We start from the raw sequence: 16,618 nt of genomic DNA, 5'->3' as shown, positions 1-16,618 counted from the left end.
TCTGGGGGTGGAGCCCTGCTGGCTCTGTTTTAACAAGCCCTCCAGGTGATTCTGATGCTAGTTCAAGTTTGAGAACCGTGCTGAGGACCCGTCTCATCTTCTAGCTGGGGAAACCGAGGCTAGGAGCAGGGAGGTCACTCGCTTGAACTCACACATGCCATCGGTGGCACAGCCTGGACCAGCGCCCAGGTCCCCAGGGCTACCACCTCTGTTCTTGTCGCACCAGCCGGGCTGCCTCACCTCATCTTGCTATTTCCTCTGTAACCAACACGAGCTGTGCGTTTGTCAAACCCTTTCAAAGCCCTCAGATTGAATCTCCACTCTTACTAAGTTTTTTATTTCACTGGGGGCTTTCCAGGATGAAAAAAAAAATGTGACTTAGAGTTGTTTCTATAAGGCTTTGAGCAATGGAAAGGAGCCAGGTGATTGCATTACTTTTCACCGGAGGCTTCTTGGGCTGGAGCTGTAACGTTATAGCTCGGTGTTAGGAGTCTGTCCTCTCTCTCTCACCGCAATGCATGTCACCCACGATCCAGTTTCCTCCCGTTCGTGGGAGAGAACGTGTGAATGGCGGTCAGTGTTGGCTCAGGAGAAGGATTAGGAACTTTGACGTTGATCAAGTCTCCAAAATCACTGTGTTTTTCTTGCTAATATTTTCATTTGTTAACGTTTCCTTTTAATGTATTTTGGATATTCCTTCCCCGTCTTTTTTCATATGCATATTTTTTGTTTGCTTTTATTGTTTGTTCGAAACCATGCCCAATGCACCATCAAAGGAGGGTTCCCTTGTTCACTTTCCCTAGCGTGGGCCCTTTCCATGCCACTATGATGGACCCCCCCTTCCCATCAGTTTTAAAAAAGATATTTTCTATTTTGGAAATTTTTAGATTTATTGAAGAGTTGCAAGGGTTGTACAGAGAGTTCCTGAATACCCGTATGCCCCTTACCTTTATTCTCTCGAGAGCAGGATTTTCAGATTAGAGAACTGAGATTTTTGAGCGTAGCAGTGGCCCTCTTAGATTGATCTTTTTTGGGGGGAGAAGCTTCTAGAGACCTTCTGTTTATTTGGCCAATCTTTATTGAATGTGTATCATTTGTCAGACCCCAGGATATGCATTAGGTGGGAACAATGATAAACAGGACACAATACTGTCTTATTAATTAATTGTGTATATTAATTAATTGTGTTTATCTAATTAATTGCATATTTATACACATACATACATAACATAAAGTTTTCTGACTTAATTGTTCGTAAGTGTAACATTCAGTAGCATTAAGTATGTTGACATTATGACAATGTATATCTGGAACTCTTTCATCCTGCAAAACTAAAACTCTGTACCCTTTCCGCGACTGGCCATTCTCCCCTCCCCCAGCCCCTGGCACCCAGCACTCTCCTTTCTGTCTCTATTTGATCTTTGGGGGATATACCCACAAGTGGAATTTCTGGATCATGTGGAAATACTGCTTTTAATTTTTTGAGAAACAGCCGTCTGTGTTCCGCAGTGGCTGCACCATTTTCCATTCCCATCAGCAGTGCACACGGGTTCCCATTTCTCCACATCCTTGCCAACATTTGTTATTTATTTTTCAATTCTTTCCTTTCTTTCTCTCACCTTCCCCCCCCCTCCCATAGCAGCCATCCTAATAGCTGTGAGGTGATATCTCATTGTGGTTTCGACTGGCATTTCCCGGATGATGAGTGATGTGGGGATCTTTTCATGTGTTAATTAGCCATTTATATGTCTTTCTTGGAGAAATATCTATTCAACTCCTTGGCTGATTTTTAACTGTTTTTTTTATTGGATGTTGTTGAATTTTAGCTGTTTGTAGACTCTGGATACTAACGCCTTACCAGATACATGGTTTGCAAATATTTTCTTCCCCTTTGTGGGCTGCTAGTGTCCTCTGACACCCAAAATCTTGTTCATTTTGCCGTAGTCCAATTTATCCATCTTTATTTTGGTTGCTGTGTCTTTGGTGTCATATCCAATAAATCACTGCCCAGCCCAACACTGTAAAAATTTTCCTCTACGTTTTCTCCTACGAGTTTTATAATGTTAGGGTTGACATTCCAGTCTTTGATTTATTTGGAGTTAATTTTCGTACGCAGTGTAAGGTAAGGTAAACTTCATCCTTCTGCGATCGCATAGCCACTCTCCCGGCGCCATTTGTTGAATGACTGCCCTTTCCTCCCCGAATGGTCTTGGCAGCTCGTACAAGTCATTTGACCGTATATGTGAGGCTTTAATGTGGTTGATTTTGAAACGCCATCCGTGCATGTCAACACTTATATGTGTGTGTGTCTATGCTCTCTCCCCCCTCCACCCCCGGATTTAGGTAGTATCACATTGTTTGCGGCCATTACCATCATTCTGGGATGCCTTAAAATTGGGTACTTCGTTGGATTTTCCGAATGCTTATCAGCCACCGAAGGAGTGTTCCCTGTCACACACGCAGTTCATACTCTGTTGCAGGTAAATCCTACCGTGATTGTTCATGTTGCCTTGGCTTCTGTTGAGTGCATCCCGGGGTGGATGTGAAATGGGATGCGCTGGGGGGGCAGCATGAAGTGGGCTTGCCTCCTTCTCTGAGGCTCAGTCTTTCAGCTGCTCCACTGTAAAATGGGTCTCTCTGTCCCCTTGGCCGTCTTTGTGGGAATCCTATGAGGTAGAACTGGTAACAGAGAGTCAGGGAATTGTGCCAAGCTTGAGTCTACCAGCAAAGTCTTGTGGGGGGGATATGAATATATTTTATTGAGTTTTATTGAGCTGTAATTCACACACCACACAATTTACCCCTTTCAAGTGTATGAGTCAGTGGTTTGGTATATTCATGGGGTTGTGCAACCATCACCACAATCAATCTTCGAACATTTTCATCACCCCCGAAAGAAACCCTGTGCCATTACGGTCACTCCTCAGGGTCACTGACACACCGTATTTGGAGATAGGGTCTTTATGGAGGCAATTAAGGTTAAATGAGGTCATATGGATGGATCTGATCCAATAGAGTTGGTTTCTTTATAAGAGGAGGGGGTTAGGACACAGACTCACAGAGAAGGAAGACCATGTGAGGACGCTGGAGGAAGACGGCAAGCCGCAAGCCAGAGGGGGAGGCCTCAGGAGAAACCGAGCCTGCTCACACCTTGATTTTGGACTCTGGTCTCTTGGACGGTGAGCAAATAAATTTTTGTGGTTTTAAGCCACCCAATCTGTGGTGTTTTGTCCTGGAAGCACTGACAATTCATTTACTGGCTATTTATTTCAGGGGAGTCAAATCCCATGGTGACAGAATCTTATAGTGATACCAGTGACAATGTGGAGAGCCCAGTGAGACCAGAAAGATTTAACTTCCCTTCCTCCCTCCTGTCTTTCCTACCTTCCTGCCTTCTCTCTGAATCCAGCAAATACTGTTCCCAGGACTGGGAGTGCAAGGGTGAAGAACTGTGTTCTGAGCCCTATGGAGGTGTCAGTCAGATGGGGAGAAATTCATAAACACAGTGACAACGTGGGGGCTCGATGCTTTGACCGAAGTCCCCCAGTGATGCAAGAGCACCAGGGAGAACTCTCGCCAGCTTTGGGGTGAGGGGTGGTGTTTGCCAGGAAGAGCCCCAGAGCTGTCAATGAAAGAGGGGTGTGGTGTGTCAGAGACATTAAAAGAGGACATTTGGGGGTTGTGTGGTCTTCCCACATGACGGGGAGAAGACGTGTGGGTCTGTGTGGGGAGGCGGGCTGGGGCGATGGGCACAGACAGAGCCATGGTTTGGTGGAGGGCTTATGGGCACAGACTCTGGTCAGACGACCTGTCTCTGGCTCATACCAGCAATGTGAGCTCTGGCAAATTGCTTAACCTCTCTGGGCCTCACGAGTCTCACCTGGAAAGGGCCTAGTTCTTTGGGTTGTTGTGAGGATTAAAAGTGTGACTGTGTATAAAGCACTTTGCAGTGAGCACTGGGTGTTATACGCGAATAGTGAATCATGGAACATTGCATCAAAAACTGGGGATGTACTGTATGGTGACTAATATAACAAAATAAAAATTCTTTAAAAAAAAAACCCAAAAAACCCCCCACAACCAACCAAACAACAAAACACTTTGCAGTGAGCACTGGGTCAAGGCTGACAGCCACTCAGGAGCTTGAACTTGATCCCGAGGGCAATGGGGAGCCATTGAAGGCTTTAGGCAGAGGAATGACCTAAACAGATGTGAGTTTTCAAAATATCACTCTGCACTTCGTGGGTTGCAGGTCTCTATCTTCCTAATTTAAGGCCTTTTATCAGCCAGTTCATCAAGTGTTCTGTACCTAGTGGTCACTAACTACATGCCTTCGCTACACTAGATGACTGGGGAATGAAAGACAGCATTTTGAAAACAATATGGTATTTATTTTAAAATTGTGCTAACGTACGTATAACAACATTTGCTGTCATAGCTGCAGTTCAGGAGTGTTACGTGTATTTACACGGTTGTGCAACCCATCTCCAGAGCTCTTTCATCTTGCAAAATTAAAACTCCATCCCCATCAGACACTAACTACTGATTCCTTCCTCCCCAGTCCCTGGCACCCACTAATCTATTTCCTGTCTCTATGAATTTGACCACTCGAGGTACCCCCAAATAAGGGGAAATCATATAGTATTTGTCCTCTTGTGACCGGCTTTGTTTCCCTGACCTTCTTGTCTTCAAGCTCCGTCCATGTTGTAGCACGTGTCAGGATTTCCTTCCTGTTAAAGGCTGAGCAATATTCCATCGTATGGATGGACCACATTCTGTTTATTCCTCCATCGATGGACACCTGGGTCGCTTTCACCTTTTGGCTCTTAATGTTGCTGTAAACATGGGTGTACAAATATCTTTTTGAGACCCTGCTTTCAATTCCATTGGATGTACACCCAGAAGTGGGATTGCTGGATTACACGGTAATTAAAAGATATTGATTTTAAAAAATATAATTGGACAGAAAAAATTGGAAAAGAGAATAACGATGTATCTGTAAGCCCATTAACTGAAACATTTGTTGCTGTTTTTGTGTTCTCTCCCTTCCTCGTACTCCACTGTACCTTCTTGTAGAAGTTTCTACAGAGAAGGGACAGAATTTTCTATTCTAAAGTTTCACTTAAAAAATTACAAACTTTTTTGTATTGCTATGTAGTCTTTATGAAAGTATCGATGAAGTAGGACCTTGGAAATCACTGAGAAATCCTTTTACTGAACTGCTTCCCCATCGTTGGGCTGAATGTCATCACCACCAGGAGCCACTGCTCTCCGTGTCTTAAGTTGCCAGATGTTTCAGGACCGTGCCCTGAAAGTGTTTTCAGGGCTGGCCAGTAAGTCTTAGGTAAAACAATGTGGAAGAGAGAGTATGTGTTAGTGAATTTTCTTCTGTGTTATCTGATTTTCTTTTGATAGCACTTAATTGCGCAATGAAGATTGAATGAGACAAATTTATAAAGTGTCCAGCAGTGTTTGGTATGTGACAGGTGCTCAGTGTGTGTTTGTGTGTGAAATAAAGCCCAAAATGTTTTAGGAGCTCAAATAATAGCAGACACGTAGGAGGCGATCAGTCAGTGCCAGCGAGCAAGTAGGTTGCCCGTGGAGAGCGTGGACTGAAAACGTGCCCACTCCAAGCACCGTTCTAAGTACCTGATGTGGGTGAGCTTGTTTGACTGATCACAATACCCTTCAAGGCAGGTTCCGTTATCATCCCCGTTGCATGGAAGGGGAAACACCTGGAGACAGGTACCCCAGCTTGCCCAGGGATTCATGCACAGGTCCCACACCAGCCTCCCCCACCGGTCCTTGCCCTGTGCTGTGGCTCGTGGCTGCGTGGGCAGGGCCCTGGGTGGCACATGGCACACGGGGAAATGAAGGACCAGTCTGAATCAATCTGCGTGCAAAATTCGGTTTCAGGCCACTGGTGTAGGAACTGTTCAGTGGATAGGTCTTAGAGGGAGCTAAGACAGGTGATAGAATCAGGATAACGGGGATCATGGCAGGCAGGCTGTCGCTCCCCGAGCCCCATCCCCTCTGACAGCTTCAACCTGTCCTGGCTGCTCTTCCTCCCAAGCCTGGAAGCCTCACTCGGTTCTCACCCCCAGGCTCCCGGAGGAGCACAGTCCCCGCTGGGGGATGGCACTGCCACCTGAGATGAACCAGGCGACTTGGCACACTTGGGATGGGAGGTCACTGATGCCCCCAATATCTCCCCATTCTGTTTCTGCAAGTTTCATAGCTTCTCAGTGTGCAAATATAATGATGGTTTTCACCGATGCTTCTTTCTTGTTTTATTTCCTAGGTGTATTTTCTTTGGGGGCACGCAAAGGATGTCATCCAGTCTTTCAAAACACTGGAAAGGTAAAAATCATGGGAATTGCTTCACTGTTGAATTTGGAGTATGTGTGGAATAGACTCATCACGGCCATCGTGCTTGGGTTGTAAATATGAGACCAACTCTCTCCTCCCTCCCGACGAGCAAAGCCCTCACTTGTGGCCTGGGGAGGAGACCCTGCACCATCTGCCTCTTCCTGGGGGCAGCCCTGGAAGTAGGATGATGTGGGTTTCAATTCTCACGCTGCCATCTGAGACACTTTCCTTTATGATCCTCAGTTTTCCTCATCTGTAAAATAATAGCAGAGCCAATCTCTGAGTTGGGGTTGGGGGGGTGGCCACAGGTTCCAGCATGTTAGGAGACATTCCTCAGTTCCCCGGAGTGCAAGTGGCAGGCCTGGGATTTCTGTCCCAGGTTGTCCCATTTTTAAAAAAAGTTTATTTATTTGAGAGAGAGCATGAAAGGAGAGGGTCAGAGGGAGAAGCAGACTCCCTGCTGAGCAGGGAGCCCCATGTGGGACTCGATACCGGGACTCCGGGATCATGACCTGAGCTGAAGGCAATCGCTTAAACGACTGAGCCACTCAGGTGCCCTCAGGTTGTCCCATCTTGTATGCTGCAGAGCAAGGAGTGTGTCTGCTCTGCTCTTCCTCCCCCCTGGCGAGGCTGGACTACACTCCCAGCCCTAGGACAACACTCGTGGTTTGTTCTGGGGAGTGAGTTTCACTTCATCTACTGTACAGATGCTCTTTAAGGATTGTTCTTTTTAACTGATGAGACTTGTTAAGATCTGGTAGGATCTAAGGGTCACCTTAATGCCAGTGTTATGGACTGAATGTTTGTGTTTCCCCCAAATTCATCTGTTGAAGCCTTACCTTTCAATGTGATGGTTTGGGGAGACAGGACGTTGGGAGGGTAATTAGGTTTAGATGAGGTCCTGAGGGCGGGGCCCCCATCATGGGATCAGTGCAGTTATAGGAAGAGATGCCAGAGATTTCTGTGTCTCTCTCTGCACACCCAGAAGACTGGCCATGTGAGGGCACAGGGACAGAGCTCTCACCAAAACCCACCTGCTGGCACCTTGACCCCCGACTTCCAGTCTGCCGAACCACGAGAAATAACCGAGTTCGGTTATAGCAGCGAGAGCTAAGATGCCCGCCACCCAGCGGTAACCACTGTTAAGGTTATGATCTGCTTCCTGCCAGTCTTTTTCCACGAATAGATATCATTTTTATTCCTTTTTTTCTTTTTCTTCTTGCTCGGCTATTTCTTTTCATTTTATTGTTCTCCTGTCCTCCCATCGGTGTTTGTCTACACCATGGGCTCTCCAGCCTGCCCAGCACGCCACTACCAGAGTTAGTCTCACCAGCGCCCCGCTGTGTTGGTCTGGGACGCATGAACCACTGAAGCGTACGGTGCTCATGGTTCCAGAGGCTGGAAGTCCAAGATCAAGGTGGCAGCAGGGCTGGTTTCGGTGGCCTGAAGACACCTGTCTTGTTGTGGTGGCTTCACAGGTCTTGCCTCTGTGCTCATGGAGAGAAATTGAGCTCTGCTGTCTCTTCCTCCTCTTAAAAGGACCCCAGTCCTACTGGATTAGGATCCCACCGTTATGACCTCACTTACCCTTGATTACCCCCTTAGAGACTCTATCTCCAAATATAGTCACATTGGGGGTCGGGGCTTCAGCAGAGGAAGTTCGAGCGGACACAAGCCAGTCCATGGACTCTGTTGTTGAACGTTTAATCTTTCTGAACATTTTGTTGCTATTATAAGTCATACTGCGATGAACATCTTTGGTCAAATATATTTTTGAACATCTCTGATGATTTGCTTGGGTTAAATTCCTAGAAATGGAATCATTTGGGGTACAGGGCAAGAGGTTTTCAACGATGAGCATTGAGCATCTCATCTGTACCCAGAAACTCCCGGCTGAGTGGAGTAGATTTGCCCCAGTAGAAAGCCCTTTCTTTTATGTATGTTACTCGTGAGGACGTCTCTCATACTCACCCTATCACTTAGAGGCCATCTGATCATGAGCCCATGCGGCAGATGAGAAAACTGAGGCTCTGATTGTTGCCTTTAAGTCCACTGCCATTTCCAGTGTCGCTGTGACCGCAGTGGCCCCCTGGCTTTGCTGGTGGGGTCTCTCTCTTTGCTTTTGTCACTTATGTAATAACAGCCTCAGGACATTGAGCCCGTTTCCCTCCAGGCACAAAAGGTCTTTGGCTTTGCTTCCCACGTCCTCGCTGCCCAGACATCGGCCACCAGCCACATGTGGCTACTGAGCCTTTGAGCTGCGGCTGCTTCCAACCCAGATGTGCGGGAAATATACAATACACACCAGATTTCGGAGACTAGAATGACAAACAGGATGTAAAATATCTCACTGATAATTTTTGTTGGTATTGATTATATGTTGACCTCATAGCATATTTGATAGATTGGGTTTCAGAGGAAATTATCCTGACCATTTTCACCTGTTCCTTGTCTTACCACTTTTAAAAACGTGGTGGCAAGAAAATCTAAAATCACGCATGTGGCTCACATCTGTGTCTTGCACCATCAGTGTCTGGACAGCACTGCTCTAGGCCTTGCACCCAGACACTTACCACCCGGAATGCCATCTGGGGGAACTCCAAGATGGGACATGGTGCTGTGCTTGTTGAATGACTGGACACAAGCCTCTCCCTGTCTTGGGGCCCCTTTGCTAATCCGGACAGAGAGAGGCTTGAACAAGATGGGCAGAGAGCTTGATTTAATCAGTGTTGTTTGTAGGGTGAAGTGTTAAAACATTTTTGAGTTACTCGCCACCTTCAGGTTTTGGATTCAGAATTCTCTAGAAAAATGGGAAGATTTGGCAATCCCAAATGTGCATGCAACAAAGGGCTTGAGCCGAGTGGGGGCTGTTCCCTGAGTTTGCTGCAGACCCCACCACTCCCTAATGTGCCCCAGAGCTGCTTTCCTCATTCACGTTTCCTGCCAGGCCCTGAAGGTTTCAGAATTTACCACTGCTGGACTTGCTGTTTTTTTCTGGTCTTTTGAGCCAATATTCCACTGTCCCATGCTTTTAGTATGTCCTGGGACTTTTCTCCTGATCTAAGAACTTGTTTGAGTCCTTTTCTCTTCCCCAGGGTGAGGTTTAGAGGAACAGGAGTTCTGCAAGCAGAGCTGAGAACATAAACTGAGATTAGAAGTGGCTCATGGAAGCCTTGTCTTTGTTGTGGTCTTGGGCTATCAGCCCCAAGTATGAGAAAGGCAGCCTGGCATGAGGAAGTGATGTCTGCCTTTAGTTTGCAGGACAATTTCCAGGTCAGACTAGCAGGAGGCTGCCAGCTCACGGGGAGCTTGCATGGCACGCCAGGCTCCGGCTGCAGGTGGTACGGACATTATCTCATCGGGTTCAGTGAGCCTGGGATTGGACAGTGCCGTTTGGCCCAGGAAAGAGGAGAAGAAAAGGGAGCTATGTGCATTATAAGTAAAAGAAAAGGCAGCCAGCCCGAGGCAAACAGCATTGTCTGCGTTTGTCCAAGGATCTGTCCAGTGCCTCCCAGATGCCCGGGGCAGGGTGGCCACAATCTATAGAGCTGGGCAAGCACAGCGGTGAGCAGATGGACAAACACCTGTTTCCTTCTCCACGTGTGTCTGGTCATTCTGCAGCTGTCCAAGGAAGCCAGGGTTCAAACGAGGGAAGTTTGGCTTGCAGCCGCTTGTGGGAGCCCCAGAGGGGTCGGCTGGGGTGAAAACTCAGAGGAGAGGAAAGGGCAGGGTTGAGGACCCAATTGTACCAGTTTTCCTGCGGGCAGATGGTGGACAAACATACTCTTGGTTAGACGGGTCAGAGCGCGCTTCCTCTGGGGCCTGTGCTCTCTCAGCTCTGCATGCTTCAAGGATGCCTCTCCCAAATCACCAGGATTAGCTGCTTCGGCTACATGCAAGGCCTACTGTTAAGTGCCTGGACACTAGTGTGCATACGTCTTAAACCGCAGGCACGGGGAGACTGGAGGTTTTGAGACAGGCTCTGATCCCATTGGAGCCATATTCCCCACAGACCTTTCTTCTGTGCCGGAGTCCAGCGTCCACCTTCCTCTTCATCTTCTTCTTACCAAGAGCCAAGTGGCACTGAGGCAAGGACAGGCCCTGGGGTCAGACTAGAATAGCCCTGCTGCTTACTGGCTCTTCAAACCCCAAGGTAGCTACTGCCTTTGTGACCTCAGCCTAATTCCTGAACCCGAGACTCCAGAAGCCCAACATGTTGCCGCAGAACAGACTCTTTCTATGCTTTTGCTCTGCCATTCTCAGTGGCTTAGTGTTTCATCCCATCCTGTTTGCTTCATGGTTACAAGGTAGCTGCCAGAACGCCAGCCTTCACGTCTGTATTCAAGGCTGGAAATAAAGGGGAGAGGGACAGTGAGTAGGCTTTTCTTATTCTCATCCCTTTCATCATGAAAGCAAAAGCTTTCAGTAGTGCCCAGTGGTCTTGACCTCACATCCCACTGGCCAGAGTGGCCATGCCTAGCTTCAGGGGAGAGCAGAGAGCAAGTCTATGACTTGTTTCAGTTTCCTTAGAGGTAAGTGGCGAGACAGAGGGGGTGGATGATGACCATTGGGTTGGCCAGTCAACAGTAAGGGTGTGCTCAACTCTCCAGATTTCCAGCGCAGCCCTTCATCTTTCCCTCAATGTTCTCTCCTGTTCCCTTCTGGAAGGAGGGTTTGGGGTATGGTGGGGTTGGTGCATGCTTTCAGTACGTTTTCCCTCAATGTTCTCTCCTGTTCCCTTCTGGAAGGAAGGGTTTGGGGTATGGTGGGGTTGGTGCGTGCTTTCAGTACGTTTCCATCCCTGGACCCCTGCTTCCAAGACCCAGTTTCTTTTTGTCCCATCGACAATGAGTTGAGTACTGGCAGGTTCAAGATTATGACAGAATGCCAAGACTGTGGTTTTGAAAGTTCCCATGGAACTGCCTGTCCCCAGACAGGGACCCACCCGGAGTCCGAGCTGCCTGGTGAAACCAGAATCATGGCTAAGAAGGAAGGATGCAAGCACGCGCATGTGTGCATGTGCCCGTGTAAGCGTGCACGCGTGCAATGTCTCCATCTCGCCCCAGAGGCGTGGAGCTCCCCAGGGCTCCATAACGGAGTCCTTGTGCTTGTGCTTTTCAGGTTTGGGGTGATCCACTCGGTGTTCACCAATCTGCTGCTGTGGACCAACGGCGTCCTGAATGAATCAAAGCACCAACTTAACGAGCACAAGGAGCGGCTCATCACGCTGGGCTTCGGGAACATCACAATAGGTGAGTGACGAGAGTTGCCCTGCCCCCATGCTGGGACCTCTTGGAAACCCTCAAAGACCAGAGCGTTCAGAGATGGAGGGGCCGGGTCCACCCAACTCAGCGTTGGCCAGACAATCATCTGTTGTTGAAAATCTTTCAAAACCTCCTCAGTCCCTCATCCTGGCTCCATAAGTAGGATGTGCTGAGCATAATTAATGGTTTCTTCGGTGACTCAGCGCTTGTCAGACCCGAGGTTATCATTTCGGGTACCACTCCTCGCGGTACTGTTTGGTATGGAAGGGAGTGTCTTGTTTACAACTCTGGAAGACTGGCAGCCATTGTGTTTTTAATTAAGCCTCGATTACCAGTTCATTTGACCGAAAGTATAGCTTTAAAATACCCAGAGAAGTCTAAGGGTTGCTGTTAATTGGTTTTACTTTGTTTGAAGTTTTTATTGAACTCCACTGGGCTTGCACTTTCGGCCCATCTTTATCCCCCCTTGATCCTATTTGAGAGCCCGAGGGGCTGGTCAACCTCCCCGCAAAGTTCTGGAGCATTTATGACCTGTCGCTTCTCTCAGAGAGCAGTGGGATGGGGTTGATGGGAATGTGGGGAGGGGAAATGTACCGGGAACCAGATGTCTCAGCTTTGGGTCTTGTTCTCATTATGTACTGGCTGTGTGACTTTTGGAAGCCATTCAACCTCTCTGAGCCTTTCTCCTTGATTTCTTCCTCTGACTTTTGTGTAGTAGCGTACTGGGTTACAAGTGGTGGGAAACTCTTTATGAATTCCAAACGGCAGTGTTCTGCGAAGGTGAGGTGATTTGCGTCCCCACAAAGCTTTCCATTTGATTTTATACCTGGCATATGCAAATCGTAAGTGTAAAGAAAAAAAAAACTACAATAGCACCTACCCGGAAATGCCGTTGCATGCTGTTAATGTTGGCTTATTTCTTTGCAGTATCCTATTTATTTATTTATAGTTAAGATCACGCTATATACAGTCAATCCTTTGTTTGAGAGGCAGAAGTAGAACTTACACTGCAACCCAAATGCACACAGACCTGCGTGTGCACATACGTCATGAAATAATAGCCTTCCCACATCAGAGACACGCACATTTCTGTTGTTACTGACGCCATTCTGTTCCACTCTGCTCTAGTCCATGACAAGTCCATTCTGTTGAAAAAATACATTGGCAGCTACCCGCTAAACTGATTTCACAACTGCGTACTGAGCTGTGATATGCATTTAGAAGATACTGTATATACACTTAATTCTTACTTGTTTCCATTGTTATGTAACATGACTATTTTCCTGTATCATTAAAACACAACTTAATTATAACTTTAATGGCTGCCTACTATTCCATTGTGTGGATGCACCACCATTGGCTTAGCAATTTCTAAGTTGTTGGACACTGACGTGTCTCTCTCTTTCTCTCTGTCATGTGCGTGCACACACAAACACACACGCACACACACAATTTTACCTAATGCTTTGATTAGGTTTTTGACTTGTCCCTTAACATAGATTGGAATTATAGGTCAGAGACTATAGCTGTATTGTCTTTAAGGCTTTTGTTACATATTTTATTATTTATTTACAGCATTTTTCACTCCTTGTTATGAAATAGTTCTTTTTTTAATTTAAATTCAATTAGCCAACCTATAGTACATCATTAGTTTCAGAGGTAGAGTTTAATGATTCATCAGTTGCGTATAACAGCCAGTGCTCATCACATCACATGTCCTCCTTAATGCCCATCACCCAGTTTGAAATAGTTCTTAATACCCTTGCCACGTGCCTTCCGCAAAGTGGCGGCCACTCGTGAGCCGATGTTGGTGTTTGATGGTGCCTGTCTCGCACCACGCTTGAAAGTATCAAATGTTCTCAGGAGCAAAATCTTTGCTAATGAGAAGGGGCATTTTCCCTCACAAAGTTATTTTTTTAAAACAATAATTTAGGGGCGCCTGGGTGGCTCAGTTGGTTAAGCTTCTGACTCTTGGTTTTGGCTCAGGTCATGATCTCAGCCTGGTGAGATCCAGCCCCACGTTGGGCTCCATGCTTAGCGGGGAGTCTGCTTCTCTCCCTCTCCCTCTACCCCTCTCCCCACTCGCATGCACACACTCTCTCTCTCTCAAATAAATAAATACATCTTTAAAAGAATCCAATAATTAAAAAAAATCACACATGTAAATCAGATTCGTATAGAAAGGTTAGAGAATACAGGGAAGCAAAACCTAGAGGGAAGTAACATTGGACACCTTACACTTTCACAATGTTACATGTCAATTATATCTCCATAAAGCTGGGGGAAGAAACATGATAGAACTTTCTTCTACTGAAAAAAAAAAAAGAAAGAAAAAGAAAAGAAAGAAAGAAAGAAAGAAAAGAAAAATTGCCTGCTATTTCCCCACCCAGAGATAACCATTGTTAACCTTTTAGCTTCTGTCTTTACAGACTTTTTCTATGTCTGTCTATCATCTATGTATCTATAGTTCATGAAAATGGAATCATACTCTATCCTCTTTAGCAAGCTTCTTTTGTTCAGCAGAATCTCGTGAACATCTTATATGTTAAGTAAATCTTCACAATACCGTCCACAAGGGCCGATGTACGGCTAAACTATGATTTGTGCGGTTCGTGCTCATGGCTGTCAGGTCAGCCATAGTACTAGACATGACAATAAGCCACAAGACAAAGCTTTAATTCAATGGGAAAACCCACGTGCGACTCCTCAGTGACAACGTGTCTTTGTGCTTTTCCACTTGCCCACTGACCGCGCTAACCGCCCTCCCACGTGTGTCGCCCGGCCCCAGTCCTAGACGACCACGCGCCTCCGTGTAACTGCTCGCCCCCGGCCTTCTGCTCCGCCATCTCCCAGGGGGTCTACTACCTGTACCCCTTCAACATAGAGTACCAGATCCTGGCCTCCACCATGCTCTACGTGCTGTGGAAGAACATCGGACGCAGAGTGGACAGTCAGCCGCACCGCAACGTGCGGTTCACGCTTCCCGGGGTCATGGTGGCCTCGGTCCCGGGCCTGACCGTGCTGGCCGCCACGATCGGGGTCGTCGTGGTGTACCTGATTCAGACCGGGCGCTCCAAAACCGAGAGCGAGTCGGCCCTCATCATGTTCTATCTGTACGCCATCGCCTTGCTGATGCTCATGGCGGCCGCGGGGCTGCTTGGAATCCGGATTTACAGGGTAGACGAGAAATCGTTAGACGAGTCCAGAAACCCGGCCCGCAAGCTGGACGCGGACCTGTTGGTGGGCACCGCCTCCGGCTCCTGGCTCATCTCCTGGGGCTCCATCTTGGCCATCCTCTGTGCCGAAGCCCGCCCTCCCTACACGTGGTTCAACCTGCCCTACTCCGTCCTGGTGATTGCCGAGAAGTACATCCAGAACCTCTTCATCATCGAGTCCATTCACCGGGAGCCGGAGAAGCTCTCTGAGGACATCAGAACCCTGCGGGTGGTCACGGTCTGCAACGGCGGTGCCATATCCCTCGCCTCGTCTCGCCTCGAGAGTGGAGCCGTGGCCGCGGACGTGGCTTCCCTGGGCGGTGAGGCACCACGTGTGGCCAACGGAAATATGCATCTGAGAGGAGGCTGTGGCCGAGAGGAGGAGGAGGAGGGGAGCCGGGAGGGGACCCCGGGCCCAGCCCGCCACCCCCGTTTCCTGCAGGGCGATGCCAAGAGAAGAGTGTTGAGGAACATCGCAGCCTTTTTGTTCCTCTGCAATATCTCGGTAATCTACATTCAGTTATTTATCTGAGAAACAATCAGCCCGTTTTCCTAGCTTTTTTCAAATCAGGAATGGAGGCAGCTTATTACCAGAATGATTGAAGTGTAAGGTTGAAGAATGAGGCTGCATTGAAAGCCTCTGTTCTGCAAATCCACTTTCTTGCATACTGCTGGGGGCCGGCGGCTGGGGTTGGGGCTAAGGATCGCAGCTGAGAAGACTCAAGGCCTGTGGGTTACCACTCTCCTGGGTGTGATCTGGAACAGGCCCCCCTATGTGGGGGGCAGGGAGAGGCGGCAGAGAGAGGCAGGCTACTCCAGCTTCGTAGGTGATGGTTTTCATAAGCCAAAGGAACATATATACGAGGCCTGTCTTGGGCAACAGTGAGATGAGTGGATCTCTGCACCTGCCTGCCAAATTGTAAAAGTTTATATATATGTATATATAGAGAGATAGAGAGAAAGAGAGAGAGAGAGAGGCCTTAACCGGGCTCACTCACGTATACTATGCAGGTGTTCTCAGCACCGCATCATTATTTCAGGGCTGTGTCCTTCAAGCAGCCTCTGGGAGTGAAAAAGGCCAGCAGAACCCACATTCCAAGGACAAGGGAGGGGGCAAGGAGCCTCTGAGTGCCCCAGTCCTGCTCAGGGTTCAACCGGCAGTCGTGTCTTTTTGATGACCTTCCTCAACAACCTCTTCCCCACAGAAGTCACAGTCTAGGGATGGGGGCTCAAGGGAAGATACACAGCGAGTAGGGCAAGCGTTGGGACAGGTGTGTGCAAGGCGTAATGGGAACACTGATCCAGGGAGAGACTTCAGTGAGTCAGGGATGCTTGCGGTGAGGCTCAGGCTCAGTTAGGAGTGCTTTTGGCTGCCAGGACTAGAAAGCTTGGCCAGCAGTATCTTCAGTCTTAAAGATAAGAATTCTTCAGGTTGGCTTCTTGGGGTTGGCCTGGCAGCTGAACCCTATCATCAAGGATCCAGGTACTGTTCATCTTTCCACTTTGCCATGCTTAGTGTGGTGCCTGTTGCCACACGGTCATAAGGTGGCTGCAACAGCACCAACCATCACATCTGGGCTTGAGACATGAAGAAGGAGAGAATATTAGTGCCAGGCAGTGGCTTTCTCATGGCCACCCCTGCTGCAAGAGAGGCAGGGGAAGTAGAAAGTTTGCTTTCCAGCCTCTGGTGGAAAATAGCAATGTAGAGGATGTCCAGTAACTCAGTTTTGGCCTCGGGGTCCAGGAATGGCTGGAAGTTTACCCGGTGGC

The 16,618-nt window shown here is 47.9% G+C and overlaps 1 protein-coding gene across 1 annotated transcript in view; it reads left to right on the top strand.

Annotated features, from left to right (window-relative positions):
• OTOP1 (otopetrin 1) overlaps positions 1 to 16,618 on the top strand; it is a 28,015-nt gene that overhangs the window by 9,090 nt on the left and 2,307 nt on the right. The window contains exons 2-5 of the mRNA XM_045771351.1: positions 2,344 to 2,480; positions 6,302 to 6,360; positions 11,491 to 11,621; positions 14,422 to 15,353. Of these exons, the coding sequence (XP_045627307.1) occupies positions 2,344 to 2,480; positions 6,302 to 6,360; positions 11,491 to 11,621; positions 14,422 to 15,353 (1,259 nt within the window). The remainder of the gene's footprint in view (positions 1 to 2,343; positions 2,481 to 6,301; positions 6,361 to 11,490; positions 11,622 to 14,421; positions 15,354 to 16,618) is intronic.

The sequence above is a fragment of the Ursus americanus genome, chromosome 8 (genome assembly GCF_024610735.1).
Source record: "Ursus americanus isolate L20-20 chromosome 8, mUrsAme1.1.p, whole genome shotgun sequence".
NCBI classification, from domain to species: domain Eukaryota; kingdom Metazoa; phylum Chordata; class Mammalia; order Carnivora; family Ursidae; genus Ursus; species Ursus americanus.
The sequence above is the reverse complement of the archived record's forward strand: the minus strand, read 5'-3'. Positions and strand labels throughout refer to the sequence as shown.